At 39.6% G+C, this 21330-nt stretch overlaps 1 protein-coding gene across 1 annotated transcript in view; it reads right to left on the minus strand.

Annotated features, from left to right (window-relative positions):
- Window positions 1–12733, minus strand: part of LOC140267621 (apolipoprotein B-100-like) — a 36630-nt gene extending 23897 nt beyond the window's left edge. The window contains 25 exon segments of the mRNA XM_072362948.1: window positions 19–4715; window positions 4825–5198; window positions 5298–5413; window positions 5514–5689; window positions 5801–5973; window positions 6096–6297; window positions 6397–6518; window positions 6622–6792; window positions 6972–7177; window positions 7318–7485; window positions 7566–7769; window positions 7849–8022; window positions 8159–8378; window positions 8462–8673; window positions 8799–8945; window positions 9058–9172; window positions 9265–9715; window positions 9819–9904; window positions 10043–10167; window positions 10413–10565; window positions 10967–11114; window positions 11248–11393; window positions 11494–11606; window positions 12237–12281; window positions 12558–12733. Coding sequence (XP_072219049.1) covers window positions 19–4715; window positions 4825–5198; window positions 5298–5413; window positions 5514–5689; window positions 5801–5973; window positions 6096–6297; window positions 6397–6518; window positions 6622–6792; window positions 6972–7177; window positions 7318–7485; window positions 7566–7769; window positions 7849–8022; window positions 8159–8378; window positions 8462–8673; window positions 8799–8945; window positions 9058–9172; window positions 9265–9715; window positions 9819–9904; window positions 10043–10167; window positions 10413–10565; window positions 10967–11114; window positions 11248–11393; window positions 11494–11606; window positions 12237–12281; window positions 12558–12612 — 8799 coding nt within the window. The 5' untranslated portion in view covers window positions 12613–12733.
- Window positions 12734–21330: the final 8597 nt, after the last annotated feature.

Below are 21330 nucleotides of genomic sequence, written 5' to 3' on the forward strand. Positions count from 1 at the left end.
ATTTAGATTTTCTCTTACCGGGTAGCGACCATAGACTCTTGCTTTAATTTGTACTGGCTGCTTGGTCTGCATCTGAACAGCAATGTGTCCAGCGGAAGGAGAGGACATGGAGACAACAAGACCTTCCACTGGATTTCCAGTGATCACCTGGTAGATTTCCATAGTTCCGGAAGGTAGATTGACTTTTGCTGAGTTGGTGACAGAGGTATCTACATTTTCAAAACTTAAGATGATGGTGCTCTCATGCTTTCCCTCTAGTAGTGAATGTTTTACAGATACAACAGAGGCCATTTTGAATTCACCCTCTGTGTTTATATTAGTGTTGCCCTCAATTGTTCCAGTCAGCATCTCACACTCAGAGGTTGAGGATGCATCAAGTTTGACCTTGAGGCCGTCCTGGTTTACGATGCTGGCATCGGCTTTGAGTGTGATCGGTGAAGTTTTAACTAAGAACTCATATGTCAGATCACCCATCACAGGGATCTTGATGTTCTGAATTTTGGGCAGGGTGATTTTTGGGATAGTCATCTTGCTGAGGGCAGATGGTACATGCAGGGTGGGCATTGTGATAAGAGTAAGATCAGGCAGGGGAATTGTGAATGAGGAGATCTCAACATCCATCACTGGCACTTTATAAGCAGGGACTTGAATCACTTTGGGAAGCTCAATGCTGTATTTTTCATACTCTGCCTTTGCTTTGTCATAAGATGAAGCAAGGATGGCGGCAGCCTTGTCCTTGCTGATTAGTGCTTTCTTGTGCAGTGCTTTGATGTTGGTATTAATGGCATGGATGACTGGCTCCACATTGATGTCAATGGTGATCATCTCAGGGTTCTTCATATACTTCAGCTTGGAGTCGATGTCAAATGTTTGCTGAGTTGTGATAAGGAGGGAGCCCAGACCAGTATCTTCCCACAGTGAGAAGTCCTCCACTCTTGGTGTTTTCATGCCAACAAATGGCACAGTTAATTCAGGAATGGTGATAGGTTCCTTCAGCACATCAAGATCTGCTTCCCCACTGATTTGGGAATATATGTTAATTTCTCTCTCGCCATTGTCCATGGAGAAGGAATGGGAGTATTTGTACTGGTTGAATCGAGCAAGGCCTGTCCAGCTGGCTTGTTGCCCTTCAGAGTTCAGGGTGAAAGCAATGTCACTCTGGAGATTCACTTTTCCAGACAACCTGAAAGGGAGAAAAAACTTGGCATTTCCCTTGTTCTTAGTATCAAACATGAGCTCTGTGGGTGAGATCAAAGCGAGGGCGGAGTTTGAGAGAGTTCCTTCAACCTGGCCAGTCAGCTCTGTGTTGTGAGAGGCAGTGAAATCAATCTTCATGTCTTCAACCTTAGCCTGAAACTTGACCTCTGCAACGCTGTCTTTCATGAAAGGTGTTTCTGTCTCAGCCTTGGCATCAATAATGATATGACGGAAAATGCATATGTCAGCAACAGCTCTTTGATTCATTTTGAAGTATTGGCTGCCTGTCTCTCCAGTGATGGTGACTTTGGTTGTGTGGAGATCCATGACCACCTCCACGTCACTCTTGTGAGTTGCCTCATCAGAGAAGTCTTGAACTTCATATTTCAAGTTGGCCAGATTGTTAAAGTTCAGACGGACACTGCCAGCTTCAAGTCCAAAGACACTCTTTTGATTTATCATTGTCTTGCTGAAGATGTTGAGGGGTGGCATGTTGAGGTCATGTTTGTAGTCTGTGTCCATGGTGGCAGAGACTCCATTTTCCATGGCAAAGAATGCATTATTAACAAGCTCTGCAACATAGAGTTCAGTTGTGACTTTCCCTGTAGTTTCAGCAGAGGCTTGAGCTGACAGGCCATACAGAGTCATTGTTCCCTTGTGGTCAAGTGTAAAGGAGGACTGATCAACTTTGATGCTCTCAGAGATGGACAAACGGCTCATCTTGGGCGCAGCAAAATGTGCACTGGCATCCACGGTGAAGTCAAGGACTTTCAAAGTAGACTCGGCCTGTGAGTTGAGGTTAATTTTGAACTCTGGTGTGACTGACGTGGTTGTAGTGTTCTCCAGGTCAGCAGTAGTCTTGAGGTTGTAATGAGGTGAGGTAACTTTGAACTCACCGTACAGTTTTCCAAAACAGGGAATCTTGCTCATCTCTGCTACTTTCTCCTTCAGCTCCACAGTGAATGTGTCATAATCAAAAGATCTGAGCTTCTGGATCATTCTCATGAAGTAGTCACTCATATCATCAATCAGCTGTTTGAAGTCAAAGGAATATAGCTCATTCACAAGCTCCTGAACAGGCACCATAAGTTTTTTCAGCAAAGGCTGGATGTCAATTGTCTTGATGGCATTAAATGTGTTCTGAATCCTCTCTCTGAACTGATACTGCTTCATGACTTTTACGATCTCATCCATAAATTCTCCAATCATTTTTTCAACCTCATAGCTGGAGAGAAACTCTTCAATTTTAGTGTAGATTGCATTGATCTTGTTGGGAATGTTATATTTCTTAATCATAGCTCTCACAGTGTCTCTGATGGACTTCAGGATATTCAAAACTTTGTCAGTTGGGAACTTGGCTGTCAGGTTGGTGATGAAATTCTCCATAGAGTTGACAAACTTTTTCAGGTCTTGAACAAAGAGGTTCAAGTCAAAATTGTCAATGACCTCCTTCAGTTCTGCCACTTTGCTCTGAAACTTGGCACTGATCTCATATCTGGCATTGATATCTCTTAGCATCTCAATGCTGTGGTCCATCAGCTTCACCATTGTGGTCTTCATATTTTCAATGACTGCAGGCAGGTGCTCAATGAATGGGATCTGGATGAAGTGGCTGTCACTGTTTTTGTCATATTTCACAAAACTAGAGATGGCATAGTCTTGACTGGCCTCACTGAAGAAGGGAGTAGAGACTGCTCCACTCATTTCTATGCCCATTCTCTCTGCATTGTTATAGGCACTCATTTCTTGGTCAAAAGTGTGCTCATTCACTGTGGATGTCATTTTCAGTGTAACACTTTGCTCTTGGAGGCTCAGCATACTGTTGAACTTGTTGTCCATATTGGTCTTGATAGCAGGTCTGCTTTCCATTTCATGGCTGGTTGAGGCTCTGTACTCAAATGACTGTGTGAACATCATGGGCTCTGCTTTCAGGAGGAATTTGCTGTAAAGTTCACCACTCTGCTGTCCATACAGATACACTGCACCATTTGAGTTGAAAATGGCATCAATGTTGAGAGTGAAGGGTGCAGCTACTGTTTTGACCGTGCTGTCCAGGCGAAGAGATGGTGAGTTGAAGTTAGCCACATTGTTGAACTTCACAGACAGACCAGCAATCTCCATGTCAGTGGAATGTGTCATCTGGGATCCAAGTAGTTTTCCGTTGGTATTGCACTTTGCAGACAGGATCATGTCAACAAACTTGATTTCGTATGTGTGCTTGAGCTCTTCCTCCGAGAAGCCTCCCATCAGTGCTCCAGCCAGTACCATGTTGTAAGGCTCTGCCCTGAACTGCGCATCATTTACAAAGTTAACCGCCATCACCTTCAGGTCATTTTTCACAGTAACTGAGGCAGTGAAACGCTCCACTGTGGCTGTGATGTCATGCACATAGGAGTTGCTCTCATCAAGGAAGTTGTCTGTCTTTGACTGAAGGGTGAGAGATCTAAATGTAAGAGACAGTGAATTGGTATTGTCAGTCCTCATGTTACTGAAAGATCCAACCATGTTGTTAGAGAGTACTAAGCCATCCTCATTTAGTTTGAGATTCACTCTGTTTCTGCTGTTGATGTCAAAGAGGTTACTCTCAAACATGCTGTTGAGATAGACTTCTGTGCTTGCAAGCTTTCCCTCAATACTGAGCTCAGCATTGTTGCCTTTAATGGCTCCTTTTGTTTTAAGAGACAAAGTAGCGCCAGAGGCATCGACCCCACCATGGAAAATATTCTCATATGTCATGGGGCTGTGCTGGGCAGTTGTCGTACAGCTGGTGGTCAGGCCATTAGTGTCCATGGTCAAGGTTGCTTTGTGGGAGGCAAGACTTGAGAAGATCTTAATGGAAGCGTCAGCATTGATCTCCAAACCAGTGGGGTTCAAGACTCCAGTTAGCAAAGAGTAGACACGGTTCTGTGTATCATCGGCTTGGTTTTCCATCCTCAGGGTGGCTTGCCCATCAGAGGCAGTGAACTCCAGCTGGTTACGAAGCGTTCTCTCATCAGCCTTGGTCACAGAATTAGACTGGATTGTGAGCTTGATATCCTTGTAATTAAGGGTAATTTTGGTGGTGTGTTTGACAGGGTCAGAATTTATGTTGGTGTTAGACTCAAACAGAAACTCGTCATTTTCATAGGATGTCTTACTCTTATGTGCAAGCGTCACCAATGCGGAGTTCAACTTCAGTGTACTTTCCATTTTTGCTTCTTTCTTGGCTGGCTCAACAGAAAGGGTGTGGAGATAGCTGGTGGTGGCACCCATGGGTCCAACAGACACACTTCCATCTGCGTTAATATCTCCAAAGAGCATGCTGGAGTCAAGGGTAAGCTGGGTGGTGATGGTTGAAGAGATGTCTAGACCAAGAGGGGAGTTAGCATTCACACTGTAGCGACCGGTTGTCAGTACATTGTCTGTGACAGCAATGCTTTCCAGCACACTAAAGCCTGTGTTGATTAGCATGTGTTTCAGCATTCCATCGAACGTGACTTCAATAGTTTCCATTGCTGTGTCAGTGATTTTGCTGGCTCCTAAAATGCAGAAGAAATCATTAAATTAATGATAAGTGTTACCTTCTGTGCTCTTTCTGTGATATTAAATAACAAATAAATCAATGTAAGGGAACAAGGTTTAAATTACCCTCAGCTGAAAAGGAGAGAAGTCTGATTGGACTTTCAGCCATGATGCTGAATTTAGCCATGTAGTTAGGGGACTCTGCAGTGTTGTTGCCAGCAGTAATTATTCCCTCCCAATCATAAAAGTTGCTGTTGACCTTGGAAGACACTTCCACAATTCCCATCAGGGGCAGGGTGAGATCATACTCAGAGGGAATTGTAAAAGCTGGGATTTGCATCTTCATAGGTGCAAGATCCATGCCCAGCTGAGGCACTGAAATGTGTGGGGAGGTGATGAGAGTGGGTATTCTTAGCTCCTCAGAGGATTTTCCTCCAAGAGGCAGTGGGATAGTCATCATGAAGCGGTTCTGGTTGAACTGGTATTTGAATGTGCTTTCACTGATGAAAAAAAGCAGAATATATGTTAAACTTGTGAAAACTAATATCTTAACTGGACAAAGCTGGTAATTTTGTACACGCTTAATCAAAAGTACTTACAGATTCATGAACAAGTTTTCAGGCACTGATGGCATTTCCAACATTGCAATGCTTTCCCTCAGATTCAGAAGATAAGGAACATCAGTTGAGATCTTGTCCATCCAGGTGTTGCTGGCCTAAAGAAAAAAACATTTATATTGCTTTGACTGCTAAAAAACAGGAAGAAGTTACGTAAGTATGTGTAAAAATGAGTTGCCATAATAATATTCTTTTCACCTGAATTCCCTTGTTGAGGATGTGACGTAGTTTCATGTCGGTGTTAACAACCCGCTGGTCCATGACATCCTCTGAAAGCTGTCTGAGCCAGATCCCGAGGGCCTCAGTGTAGTCAACAGCAATCTTAGTTTCAGCATTCATGTTGGACAGCAGATGAACCTCTGCCTGGTCTTCACCTAATATCAAAATTATATTTTGATTATACATTTAAGCCTGATATTGGGAATCTTCAAAGACAATTACCAATTAGATTTTTAAATTAGATTTTTTTAATTTTACAAACGCACCATATTTGAAGGTGACTGCCTGAATGGAGGAGACCTCTGGGAGCTTGACGTCACTCTTGATCTGCATGGTGAGTACATCGGTTTTAGTCATAGCAGCACTAATGGTGGCATTAGTTCTGAGAGAGGGGACCAGCAGCTGAACCTCCACCATGCCATCAGACATGGCCTGAAGCCTGTGACAAATAGAAAAAGACAGTCAGTGCCTACTTGTTAAAATAAATGTTGGATTTGTGAAGTGACAGTGTCAGCTTTAAGTAAGAAACAATTTTAATAGTATTTAAAAAGGATTACTTACTTGGCACGGCCAATCAGAGTCAGCTGGGGCACGTTCTTGTTGGAGATCTCAAGGGTGAGGGCTTTGCCCTTTGTGCTGCCGTCTGTCATGCCAATCTTAACACCCGCCACAACATCAAAGTCAGGTATCTGGACTTCAGTGGTGAATACATTCCTGTCCCTGTTGTATTTCATGGTGGCTATAGCCTCTGTAGGCTTAGCACCTAAAAAAAAAAGACTATAGCTTTATCTTGAACAATGTAAAATCAAATAATGATAAAAAGGCTGTCATAACTGTATTTTTCTAAAATTGAATGTCTTACCCTCAGCACTCAGAATCATCTTCAAAGAATCAACCTTCTCCTCTTCCTCACTGAGAAGTTCATAGGCAATGGTGGCCGTGTACTCAGACACCTCTTTGGTGGGCTTGATGTCAACAGCAAACCTACGGTGAAATAAAGTTTCTAATGAGTCTTTACATAAATCTTTTATCATATTATACTGCAAGAAAAAAACACTAAACAAAGAACATTCAAACAACAACTTACGATGTCTCTCCATTCAAAGGGAAGTAAGGAGCGGCGATCTTGTCACCAGCATCTGCATAAAGTTTTTGGATGCAGTATTTGACTCCAGAGAAGAAAGGACTGCAGTTTGCTTCCCCCTGTCTGTGAGGGATCATTTGAGCCTGTCCAGCACCCACAATCAGCACTTTATTGCTATCAAAAAATAAAAGAACAGCAAAATTAGTTTAATCTTCAAGTAACTTTACAGACAATATTAATAACAAGAACTCAAAAACTCATAAAACAAACTAAACCAAGTAATAGCATTCACCATCCACTATAGTTTCACTTATTAAACATAAGACATTCATGTGTTTCCTGATATTTCTCACCTGATTCTGAATAACTTTGTGGTGCCCTGTGGAGCAGGGATGGCGAGCTTGACCTGGTTTTGCCCCATGGTGACTTTGGCATTGAGGGCGCTCTCTAGGTAGATGTTGGTATGCATTTCAACAGCAGAGACAACAAATTCAGGGACGTGGATTCCCATCTGAGTCATGAACACAACTCCAATGGAAGGACTGAACACCAGCTCCTTCTGTGAATAAAAACACATGAAATTTAATAAGTTACATTTGTCAAAATTGCAAGATGATAACCACACAGCAATTATCGTCAGTTGTCACAGAATTTAGTAATATATGTACGTTCTTGAACTTTAAAACAACTCAGCTGTACCATGTTTGGAGCAATGTGAAGACCTCCTTTTGCACCAGGAGCGAAGGTGCCAGACAGAGCAAATGTCAGAGGCAAGCCAGATGCAGTTGACATGAGGAATTTGTTGTCCATGAAGATGTAGTGAGCAAACATCTCATTGTCAGTGCTTGACATCAGATTAGCCATGACCTGACAGAAAAGAATAGCAGGTTTAGCAATCATGCTGTCATATTAAAAACTATGAATAAATAAAGAGTATGTGATAATACCTTGGTAGGAATTAGCTTCTTGATAATGCCAGCATACATTACTGCATTTTCAGTAATAAACTTCAGATCGCTGCCCTTGATGTAGCCAAGCTCAGCTCCCATGATTCTCAGGTAGGCCGTGGCCTCTGGGGATTCCTGACTCTGCAGATCTTTCACCAGCTTGTTGAAGTTGTGGACAATTTCTCTCATAAGATTTTCAGGAACCTTAGAAAAGAGAGACAGTATGTTGTGGTGGAAACATTTTTAAAAATAATATGAGTGTTTCAGATGAATAATGATATACCTTCAGTCCTTCTGATTTCAGTGGTGCAACCCATTTCTCCAGAACGTCTCTGATCTTTGGTGGCATCTTGTCCTCAGCCCAGTACAGAGCCTTGGATACAGTGTCAGGGAAGAAGCCATTCTGTCCAAATAAAGCCTCAATGGTTGGCTCAAAACCCTTTCCTTCCAGGCCAATCTACAGAAAAATAATAACACATTTAGATGAGAAAACCAGAGCAGTCTTAGCTAATTGAATGTGAAGTATTTTACAAATGAGATTTAGCTTGACTTTTTAGTAAATAATTATCATAACTGTACAGTACTCCACATACCTCCCAAATATCCATGCTGTAGCCAAAAGCTTTCAGGGTAGTCTCGAGCAAGACTTCCCTTGGCAACTGGTTGCTAGGATCAAAAATGACATTGCCCTGAATGTTGGCCTGTGTGTTCTCATGAGCCACACCCAGCTTGTAGTTGCGAGACTTTGTGGTATAGTCATTGTGTGTTTCAACATCAGTGTCCTGCAGGGCATTCATTATTTTCTCACCGAGCCTGTGGTAAAGGTAAACATCAAACAATTAGATATGTAATGAAATAAAAATAAAAAACAGTGAAAAAAGGCAGTTTATTCTCACTTTTTGGTCTCTGCATCAGTTGAGGAAATGATGTTGTAGATGTGGGAGGACACGAAAGCCTTGATCTGCTCATTCTGCTCTTGACTGAGGAGCTTCTGTACCATCTCAATGTCACTGTCTTGGGGATCCCTCATCAGAATCAGGTAAGCTGCCAGGCGCTTCTGCACAGCACCCTTGGGGTACTGGCTGACCCTCTGGAGGTTGGAACGGACCTGGACAGAGCAACAACAACTGACTCTTTTTCTACGATCACAGTTTGTCGACATATTCTTGGAAAGCTTAAATTGGAAAACTGGAAAAACAAAGAAATTTTCATGTACACTGGGATGTTAGTTACCTCATCTGTAATAGACATTCGCCTGAAAGCCTGGATAGCAGCCAGCTGCACGGACAAAGTGGTTGCAGGCTGTCTCATGCACTTCAGCATGGTGGTCTTAATAGCAGGGTCAGCAGCATCCATGGCATCTCCCATGTTTCCAACAACCTGTAAAGAATAGCACAGAAAATTAGGAATATAATGGAAGTGGAAGTTGCCACAAAAATAACGATTTATCATCTTTTATATGAGAGGTGTTTGTTCACAGCTGCTAGCCTACCCGTAGGGTCAGGAAGGTCAGGTCTTTTTCTCCTGCGCAGTCTGCACCCAGAAGGGAAGCCATGAACTCATACACAGCGGTGATCTCTGGAGTGACTCCTTCAGATTTGTATACTCTGGAAAAAACATAGACATCAGTAAACTAGTTCATGACAGAAAAAAAACACTGAAGCACTGAATGACTTTCCTGCAGATTTTATTTACTTACCTCCTGGCTACGTTGCTCAAAGCATACATGATGGGCTTGCTCTGCTTGAACTGAGCCATTGCCAGCAAGTCTTTCACCATCAGACGTGAGGGGTTAGGCAGCAGTCCCAGGGCATAGACAACAGCATCAACCTCAAGAGCAGAATCATCAAAAGTCCTGAGAATCTTCAGCATGGCGCTGGTGCATTCTGGAGTACCGCACTGAACCAGAGCTTGCCATGTCAGAGGGCTGGAGATGTCCATCATCTCATCAGCAGCTGTGCTCAGGATGTCGGCTTTCAGGCTGCGGAGCCCAGAAACCAGCTCGTGGAAGAGGCCGGCACGCTTCTCGCCCTCAGAGGTCTGTGACAGGGTGTTAAGCTTATTTATTGCGGTAATAATAGCGTCCTTGGTCTGCACTGGGGACTTGTCATCAGTAACATCCATTGGCAGGTGCTTGAGGTTGGACTCATCTGTGGAGAAATGCAGCACAAAGAGTAAGAATACAGGAGCGTGGCCAGTTTTTACACACCGAGGAATATTTTCACATCAGATCGTAAACACTGAAGCACTCACTGTGGTCAAAGATTCTGTCATTGATCTTGGCAGTCTCTATCAGAGTCACAGTCTGCTTCACCATGGCAGAAATTCCATATTCATTCCTTTTATGGAGAGGAAAGGTGCAAAATCATTAGAAGTTATTTACACAAACAGCAAAAGGTATATTGATTATCCAAGGCACATTTGAGTAAAAAATCCTAAATGGTGCAAAACTCCTCTGTCTTTGTTTTAAAACTTACTTGTGGGAGAAGGGCAGGAAGATGTGTTTCTCTGTGCAGGCTCCACTGGTCATGTGCTTCTTCTGGTTGTCAAACTTGTAGTTACATGTCTGAGCGCTGCTGATCATCTTGGACAGGGGGTAGTTCTGATAGCAGTAAGACAACAAAACATGGATTCTTTGTGAGATGACAAGAAAATGCAGCTTGTTTGAAAAACAGAAAATCTATTTGATGTCTTTAACTTCTGATTTCAGATTAGATGAATACTTGCTTCTGTGTTAAAGTAACATAAAAATACAACTCATTTGACATTATATGACTGTGATAAGTGGGTGCTTCTTTCAAATGTAATTAAATGACGTGACATGACAATTGTTTTCTAATTTCTCACCATGCCAGAGATGAGGGCCAGAGGACTGGTGTCTTGTCTGTGGGCAACGAACCAGTCACATCTGGACAGATCCCTGTTGACGGTCACATCAGTAGCAATGTCCTCTCTGGAGTTGACGATGAAATCGCTGGAGCACACTCCGTGAACTGTGGGCTGAAAATGATGAGAAGCCTTGTCAATATGTGAAATGTCTGAAGCAGCTCGAAAACAAAGTTGAAAGAGTTAATTTTGTGAATGTGCCTTCTGTCCTTTGTTATCTCCCGAAATCAGATAATCAATGAACCTGAACGATTACTCCATTCTCAGAGCAGGTGATGCCAATAGCAAGATAAACTTATCTAGGACTTTGACCTGCAACTGATGATTTTCACAGTGAGAACATGATGTTACAGGGGTGAATTTATCACCTGTGACTGGGCCAGCTTATCTGCTCATTGTGCAACTTGTTTAAAAGTACACGACAACACGACAGACAAAGTCAAGCTCCACTTGGCCTCAATTAGCTGGCAATCATAAATAATAAGTAAGCAACAAAAAAAGAGAAAAGAAGTTACCATTTCTTTGTTCTTCTCCTCATCCATTTCAGGCACCATGAGAGCAGAGACGATTCCCCTCTTGATGTTCAGGATGTTTACGGGTTCATCAGCCTCAGGGTAGAGTTTGACATCAGTCTGTCCTTCCACTGCAATCTTCAAAGAGTTCCTTTTGACATGTACAGATTGAAGTTACAACCTCTCATTTAGGTCATGCTCTCTTTTTAGTTTGTCAGTTACTGTGCCCAGTGGGCACACAACACAACACGACACAGAAAATTAAAAATGTTTCCTGGACTTACTTGGCCATTGCGGTTTTGAAAGCTTCAGCTTCGTCAGCAGGACGATACAGTGGCTTCCCTCCATCATCCACACCAGAGATCTCACTCAGAGAACACTCTGTTGTGCGGAGGATGAAGCTACACGTCTGGGGCACATCAACCTCAATCTGTGCAGTGCATTAAACACATTTGTTGGATTTTCTCTTTCACATTCAGGGAATTGAGAGCATTGTTTTTGCAGTGATGATTTCAGGCTGTGAGACTTACTGTGCAGGAGACTTTGGAGCCGCTCTTGTTGTCTGTTGCTCCATTTACACCGTTGAAGGTCTCGGCTTCATAGTTGTACACAAACCGCCTGAAGTTCCTGAACCTTTTCGCCACTACAAACAATTCAAAGTTGTTTGACACACCTTACTATTTTGGACCACTAATTAATCACAACTATTTGTGTTCTTTCAGAATATTTACACAAAACATGTTTGGTAAAAATGAAATGTCTTATGTAATTATTCAGACTCTGGAAGTGATGTAATGTATGGAGTTTGAAGCCTATAATCACCAATTTAATTCTTATCTATATTCTGAAGGATTTTATAGCTGTTATCATCATTATTTATTGATGGAACATTTCGTGCCAAGAAAATGATCTTTTCTTCTATCCTGTTAACAATCTTCTGGTTTACACAGGATGAAAAGATACAAACGGATAAAAAGAAATCCAAAACCATCTCTATAAGAAGCTTTGATTTTTCCGGTGTGAACTAAATGTGGCCAGAGTTTTAATTAGTTTTAAGAATTCAGTTCTGGAGATATATATCAATTAGAGTATATTTAGATAGATAATATATAATTTACATGTTCAAGGTGAAAATGTTGGAAAACTTGCAACACAAAATACAATAATTTGAATGTAACAAATCAAGTTTTATAAAACAGCTTAATCGCATCCTATTAAAATGTCTCCATGTATAAAACAGTTACAACAAACAAAGAATTAAAAAGAAACTCACAAAAGCAAACCGGAGATTCTTCTTCAACACTTCCCACTTCTTGCTCTGTGAGGGATGACAAGATTTTTTTTTTTGGTTGAAATAACTGAGAGCAATTCAGTATTCAGAGTTTATTTTGCCCGACAAATATTCAGCACCAATGAATGTAGTCATAAAATATTCACACAGAAGAACGTCCCATCGTCCCATAATTTTTTACATGCAAAGAAACATACTTCATATGTCTCAGTAACTTTTAATATAATCCCAGAAAGATTAACCTAGAATATAAAACTATGTCCTGAAATTGCATTTCTGTCTAAATTAAATAATAGTACTTACGGGCTAGTGTGGATGTGCCCAGAAGCAGCAAAATACAGAGCTTGGAACCCCACATGATGGGCTTTAGCTCCTGCAGATTATGGAGAGTCTCCCTCTTTCACTGAAGACTAATTCTTGTTCTTTCGTCTTCAGGCTTTTATAGACCTCCAGTCTTACTGTAGGTGATTACTGTGACCTGTAGATATGTTGCCCTGGTTCCAAAGTCTGAGCAGTCCTTGTGGCAGGCCAAAGGTAAAAAGACTTGTCTGTCAGCACTGGGTGGGGGCAGTCAACATGATTATGTTAAATTACTTTTGTTTTATCATTCGAGGTTTGGGACTATTTTCAGGTCTACGATAGGGAACGACAAAATTAATTCATATGAGTATTTGTTGTTTTAAAAAAATAAAATGAATCTTTATCCCAGAGATAAATAACTCCAAACTTTTTTTTAATCAGATCTGTGTCATATAATGGCTAATACGTCCTCAATCACTAACTTTTATTACTTGTTTGTTGTGTTCAAAGTGCAGCGCACGAATAAAGAAATTTATCAGGGATTTATTTAACCTTCACTTCACAAACTGCAAGATGCTCAATGTTCAATGTTGGGATTTTATGCTAAAAAAAAGCACTATTCAACCAATCTTAAGAGATACCATACTATGGAGCTCTTCGCTGTAAGTTTCTAGGACAAAGGTTATGCTATGTTGTTCATTTAAACATCCACACTTATTAAGTAAGGCATCTTAAAGTTAGCTGACTTTTGCCCCGTAACCCCCAAGCAGTCTGAGGCACACTGATGCAAAATTGAAACCTGAGTCACCTGCTGCTGCCTGGACACTCATATCAGCACAAATTACAGCATGACGCTGAGTCTTTTATTACATGCATTCACACGTTATTTTTTTTAGGCAGTTCAGGGCCATAATGATTATTAAGAACTGTTTTATTATACTATTTTACATGTGCACAACTTCACTTTTCACATAATAGAACAAGTACACATTCTATCTTCTTTGAAACTACCCATCAATAAAGAGCTCTCTAAAACCTTTGAAAATATATTGTAGCTATGTTGTGTCTGGCAAGGTATTAAAAACATTTAAAAACTGATTAAAAGGAAACTTGTTCCAAAGAAGAACAATATACATATCATCTATAAGTGGTGTGGCTTTAAAAATTCCTCCTGAACTGGTGGTCTCAGAAAATTTGACGACTTTGGCCATCGTGGCAGATGTACCATGAACATACTGGAAAGAACATTTAAGCAAAACTAACTGGAAGCTCTTGTACAGGAGGTTTTCATTCTCAAGTGTTTTTTCATGTTAAAGTCTGAATAAATTTAGAAAAGATAACATGTTGGTCAACAAACATCCAGGGGTCCATATTGACTTAGTTAAAGTAATCAAAGGGCCGCCTGTTGAAATATGAACTGAAACAACCTCTATCAAAAATAATCAAAAGAAAAAAAAAATCAAAGGGCAAGGCTTGCTCTGTTTCGCAAGTTTGTGTGACCACATGTAGCTAAAATTCGCAGTTCCTGGATGGTTGACAGCCTTGTAAAAATATTGTACCTTGCAGGGAAAATGGAGGATAATTACAGTTTTTTTTACCATAGGTAATGGTAAAAGATATCTCTTGGCATCGTATTGTTTGAATACAGTGGTAATCCCTTGATATGACGAACCAACAAATGTGACAAAATATCTCGGTGTCTTGTTAAATAGGGACTGTCCATCTCCCGAAAACATGCCCATGTAGTGTTTGTTCATGCAGGCAAATACAACCAATGAATAGGTAAAACTATTTGCTTTCTCTAGCAGTGATGAAAGCACTTGCATGTAGTCGATACAATGGCATCCTTGATGGTACTGTTGCGTTGGAAAAGGGACGTTTTTTAGATAAAACCATGATCCATTTTTAACCCTAACCAAGTAGTTTTGATTTCTAATTCTGACCATGTTACTCCCTAAAGTCCCTAAACTAGAAAGTGACTAATTCATGTTATAACGTGTTATGATTACATGTAACCAAGGTAACAAGTAAAATGGTGTCCATGAGGGTGATGAAAGAGGATGTATTTTATGAGCCTAACTATGAGTTGTTTTGTAACCCTAACCAATTTCAAGGTGTTGTTAAACCTAACCACAAAGTGAAGGAAGAGTTTTAATAAAGTTTTGTTATATTGATAGAACATATGTTGGTCTCAATCTCATGTCACAAAACAGCCAGTCATTAGTAGCTCTGTCATCCACTCCATGGCACTTCTTAGGATTTTGTGGCTTCTTAAATTGAATAGAGGATGATGTCATGCTCAAGAGGGAAAATGCTCATATGACTCAAATTTACCCTTTGTCACTTGCAAGGGTGGTACTTCACTGGAAGCTGTTATGACTAATATAGGAGGTAATGAACAATTTATATGACCGTCTCAGTTGGAGGACTGCAAGAAAACGCAAGGACTAATTTAGTCCAATCTAAATGTTCTCTGCTAGAATCAGATCAAATGTAATATGGTTTGTTCCTTTGTAACACAAATAAAACAAAAAAAGATGATTGTTTAGGTGGACCAAGAATAAGCTGAACAATATGTCCATACAGGAAGAAGAGGAAGAGATGTTGGGAGACTATAGATACCCGAGTGCTCACCTTGACAAAAGAATGGACTGGAAATGCAGCACAGTCGAAGGAAGGAAGCTTAGGTCCTTCCTTCTGTGGTGGAGAGTATAATCTGCTTTGCAGCCATCTGCTGGAGCTGCAGCATCAGAGGCAGTGATTAACATTACTGGACAAACTGAAAAAGAAGGTTGGCTCTATAGCTCTATATAGTATGTTTATGAAATTTTTATCTGTACCATTTGCAACAGGATCGAATGCTGTCTTCAACCTATACAAATAGGTTGAAGTGAATTGAATGAACAAATAAAGAGATCTGATAAGCTTATTTACCTTTCTCCACATCATTACTTATTTTCTTTTCAAACTTCTTCTTGTCATTAAAAAATGTGAACATTTTATATCAGTTTATGAACTTGCTGTTTATGTGGGCCAGAGGCTACCTGCGGAGCATAAGGATTCTGTCAGAGGGTGGAGTGTGAAGTGAGGATTGCAGACAGAACTCTGAGAGGCAGCCGGATCAGGAACCAAACCCTTTTAATGATATAACTTAACTAATAGAAACAGAAACACTGCAAAACATAAATATTAACATGATGGAAAAACTAGCAGGAATAAAACAGAACTGGAACAATGGTGTGAATTAACACAATAATCTGGAGCTGAGATAAATAACTTAAGCAGGATACATATTGAGGGGATAATACAGACGAGCAACAGGTGAGACAGTTCAGGAGTAAAACTAACACAGATACTGAAAGTTAGGAGGACAAGCTCAAATAAAGTAAAACAGGAAGCAAGGTAAACCAGGACACAGAATGAATACAAAATAAACCCAGAACAGGACATTTACAAAATCAAAGACAAAACAATAAAACTCAAGGAGTATATCAGGTAGACCGTCCCCAGTGATGAACTGCTCATTTAATTTCTCAGGCAGCTGAAACTCAGTGGAGAAGAGGAGGAAGAAGAGGAATCATCATGGAAGGATAAGCCTCTGGTAGATACTTTCAAAATGGCAAATACCTCCAAAAGTGGTGGAAAATGACAGATCCTGTGGGAATGACTCTTAACTTGGTGATGGCTAAGTAACCGGACATAAAAAAATACCAAGGGCTAAAGAAGGATATTGAAAAAATGTGGGAGGGGAAGGCAATAGTTCACTAACTGGAGCATTCAGGATTGTGACCCTCAAACTAGGTGAGAGGCTCCAACAGAATCCAGGAACAATATCTAGATAGAAACTTTGTTGACAATCTCAGCGCAGGTGTCGTCTCGGCTAACCTTTCACCTCATGAGAGAAGTCTGGAAACGCTGCCTGATCAAGGTTATAACAGAAATGAACTCAAGATAAGTTAGTCAGACACAGAACGACTGTCTGATGTTGAGCAATACTGACATCAGCACTGAACAGAGTGATTACAGTATGTTTTGCATAGATTACATGCATCCACCAATACAGAGCTACATTACGTGCATGTTGCAGTTTGTCAGCTAAAGTACGCAAGTGTTATCTGGCTCATAAAAAAGGAAGACATGGAGAGCTAAGAAGGACCCCATTAAATTTAGTCTCTGATTACCTTCTTTATCATTACATAACAGGGACATTTCATTCAAGAAGGCTGGCTTACTTTAATGATAAAAAAGGGGGCAACAATTAAAGGAGCAATTACAAATCTGAGCTGAAGCTTTTCTATGTGTTCATATAACATATAGAAATAAACGGTTACATTAAAAAAAAAGAGAGATGTGAATTTGAATTAAAACATGGATCAATTATTACCCAGATTTATTTTACTGCCTCATTGTCTTCGTTCAAGACAAGGTTCAGATTGTGAGGCAGCTGAATTTCAACACAGGGGTCATTCAGTTGTGTTGCTAAAAGGGAGAGAAGTCATAGAATCGACAAGGTTCACGGAGCTGCACAAGCTATCACTGTGCACCTAAAAGCTAGTTAGAGTGTAACAAATGCGTCCAATATCAGCTGAAATGTGGGATTAATTAATAAAGGATAAAAAAAAAGAAAGTGTAACGATTGAATTTCTATTATTTCAGAACTCTTACTGACCCACCTTAAGGTGCCAGGCATTCCAAAGAGTGTCTGAGACTGATGTGCTTCTAATGCCTCTAATGCCTGGGTTTAGACTGCTTTAAACAAGACCAGTTGGAGCCACACTTATTACATCATTTAAAGTACTCAGCAGTTCTGGCCAGTATATGACTGTGGTGACTGCATGACTACTGGACTTGGCACAAAGTGAAGAAAAGACAACTGAATGTAGGAAATGGCAGTAAAATGTCATTATATCCAAGTCATCATATCAGATAGGAATAGATTTAATTGGTTTTGAAACAAACTAGCAACTGAATAAATAAGCACTGAATAAATAAGCACTGACTATATAAGACGATGACTATAAAATAATGTGGTTTTACTCATTTTATAGGTACTCAAGATTGAATAAAAGTTTGCTAAGTGAGTACTTTGTGTACTTTTTTTTATCAAAGTACAAAAGTTTACACGGTAAATGTGTCTGACCACAAACTTTTGCAGTTTAATACAACAGTTGCGCTTTAAAGCCTACCAACAATGGAAGCTACGATATGCTGTTTAGACTAGCTGCTGTAGTGTTGTCTGGTTTGAAGCTGTGGACATTTCAACGCTGAAATATATTTGCAAACTTTTTATCTGGAGACTATTTATGTAGTATTGTCAAACTACCAGGTAACTGTCATAAGCAACCAGTAAACTTCATAAGTTCTTTTAGGTGGTACAATGAAAAGCTGAAGAGGCTTTTCTGAGAGCTGTTTCTGAGAGCGACAGTAAAAAATCATTGCCAAGCTGTGGGACTAACGTTGATTATTTGTTTCCTTATGTTAGGTTGAGAGCTGCTTCAGCTACTGGCATCTTCATCGATTTGCTTTTCTCCAGAGGAGTTCCTGACTTTTTATTTATTTTTCTTTACCTATCAACATCAAGAGGTAAAATCGAAGTATTTTATTTTATTTATTAAAAAGGAAAAAAAGATACGCACACAACACACATTTGAGTCAAAAGAAAGAAGAAAAACAAGGCCTCTTCGCCAAGGTTGTTTGCAGGGGCTGCTGCATGTGCAAGTGAGCCTCCTGGTGGAGATTTCTGACTCTGCAGATGAGTAATAATTTGAGTACCTTTAGCAGAAAATGTACAAGGGTAAAATATGACCTATAACATGCACCATATACTTTATATCTACAGTATATCTTTTATGAATTTGTATTAATCTATTCATGTATTTTAAGATATTAATGGTTCCTTCCACTGTTGCTCTTGCCTCTTATCAGTCTGGTACTTAAGTGGTGCTCTTATCAGTTGTTATTGTTATTTTTTTTCAGAGAATAAACCAAAACAAATCAAGAAATCATATTAGTTTATTTCATTTTACACACCTGTGATACATCAATTTAATTCTGCAATTTTAGATTTAAAAAAGTTATGTTACATTATGTTTTCTTTAACACTTTACTATGCTGCTTTATCAGTCTCACTAAAGAAAAAAAGTCTTCTCCTCTGTCTTTGCCATTACAAGAAATACAAATAAAGCAAGACAGCATTTACCTGCAAAACCATCAATCTATACATCCATTTTCTAAACCCGCTTAATCCAATTTAGCCTATGCCAGCTGCCATTGGTTGAGAGGCAGGATACACCTTGGACAGGTTGCCAGTCCATCACAGGGCCACATGGAGATAAACAACCATCCACGTGCACACTCACTCATAGGGACAATCTAGAGTCACAAATCAACCTAACATGCATGTTTTTGGGTGATGGGAAGAAGCTGGAGTGCCCAGAGAGAACCCACGATACAAACAAATATGCAAACTCCACACAGGCCCCAGCCAGGAATTGAACCTGGAACCCTCTTGCTGTGAGATGACAGTGCCACCACAACAAATTCCAAATCCTTAATCACTTTGGCTGTAGCAACAGAAAAAAATGAAAATAGGAACTTGCTCTGCGCCAGAACTCAGAACTGGGGATAGAAACAATGAAGAGTACATTTTTTGTAGACATGATAATTAAGGGATCTAATTTCTTAGTTTTGACACTTAGAAACCAGAACATATAACAGTGAACCGACTGATATTCCATACCAGATTTTACCCACCTATATCTTTAATATGCCATTTGTAAGCACCGATTGGTTCAAGGCACACGTTATCACATCTCACTGATGAGTATCTTTGGAGCTACTTGATAACATGTTCCTGTACTGTCCAGGAAAGGCAGTCATGGATCAAAGGTTTTAATTTCTAACATTGGATCATAAAGACTCAATCAGAGGCCTAGCTCTCCCAGACTGGTCTAATCAAGTCTAGGAAAGACTTGATTGCTGGACTTGATTAAACCAATTTCTTAATCATTTTTTATGTAATGAGTCTCAATTGATTGGCTGGATATGTGCTGCTTGCTGTACTATATAGTTCAGAGAAATTAGTTCACAGCACAAGTATGTAATAGGAGCATTACTTTTGTTTTATGACAAATATGTTTCAGGGACCTCCTCTGGTTGCCAATGGGCACTGCAATTTGTCCATGCCTCTGATCGTAGCTGCAACATTAGAATTTTAGATGTAGTCATGCTTTGTTTTTCTTGTTTTTAATTTGAGGTCCATACAAAATTGATTTCTTTATTGAAAACACAAAGATGTCAGTCTACATGAACAACTCAAAGTGATCAATATGTACATGGTAAATTCTTTATAACATTGTACCTCAACATGTAGTCAAATCTAGAGTCTATTAGTCTTTTTTAACAGAACAGAAGGGGGGAAAATTGTCTCTAGCATACGGTAAGTGGTAAAAAAGAACTTAAGCCAATGTTTTGAATAAATATATTTTAAGTTATCAATGCAAACACACTAAATGACTATATTAGATTATATAACTGATGTTTAAAACACATTCCATACAATAATCAGAAGCCTAATATTGCACAGACTTTAATCAAACATATTACAATGGTGAAAGGTGGTTTTAAATCATCTAAAAAGAAAATGGTCAGCTGCACTAACAGGCTCTGTGTTGTCTCTAGAATAGATATCAACCTTAAAAACACCTTGCAGGTATTTGTTTGAGGACCTTGGTTTGAGAATTTTTTAGTATAACAAGGGTCACTCTGAAAAACAGCCTTGTGCCCCTAAAAATAATCAATAAGATCTCAAATTCCACTTTAAAACAAAATGGTGTCATAAAAAAATAAGATGATTTGCTCTCCTTTCCTGGTTTTAGTTCAAGTCTTGCATACACATTTTAAATAAGCTTGAGTCTGGTGGGGGATTTATGATTTATATATGTTCAAAACACCAATGCAGGTGTCCGGTTATAATATAAAAAAGGCATTTAAAACAAAACAAAAAGGCATATCTGAATCACAGAGAATGTCAAATCTTGGAAAAAGACTACATTAGACTTTTTTTTGCCAGAAGAAAGTTAATATTGGAATTTTTTTATTTTTTTTTATTTGAGAGCAGTATTCCTTATTTTCACATTAAGATATTGTCACTGAACTTACGCTTCTTTTGTATTCTCATGAAACTTTTCTTTACTCACCTTCAAATTGCTGTGAAACTAAAATCCAAGTCAATATAATTCCAACTATGACCCTGATATTACTGCCTCCTTGTGGGTGAGTTATTATTATTTTTCTTCACAGCATCCTCTCCTGATGATTGCTGAGTTAGCACCTTTAGCTTACATGCCTCTGTCAAGGGATGAGAAGTCAGGTGTTTGTGACAGCCTGTTACAGGTTTTTGATTTATTTGTTAGAAAGCTGGTGAAGTTCGTTTCCAACAGGTAAACAGAGCTAAATGTGATAATAACCTGAAATTGCATATTTTGCCAGTCTGGGTGCAACAGCTTGTCCTCTGACAATCCAAAACCTTTTGTGTGTATTCTCCTGAAAATATTTAATCGGCAATGAATTAGCTTTACAGTGAGCATGCTCATTAATACACCTTCTACATGTTAGAGTCTGCAAAAAAGTTGAGGTCCAAAACTCCTTTGATAAAAAGGGGGAGGCAGAGGCATTTTGTCACATTCTGATTGAGCACAGTATATTGCAATGGTATAAATGTCACATCTAGTTATTGGGTACATATTATGTAAGCAGTAAAGCCGACACATAAAGA

Source organism: Leuresthes tenuis, unplaced genomic scaffold (assembly GCF_036924035.1).
Source record: "Leuresthes tenuis unplaced genomic scaffold, fLeuTen1.0.hap1 SCAF_13, whole genome shotgun sequence".
Taxonomy (NCBI): Eukaryota; Metazoa; Chordata; class Actinopteri; order Atheriniformes; family Atherinopsidae; genus Leuresthes; species Leuresthes tenuis.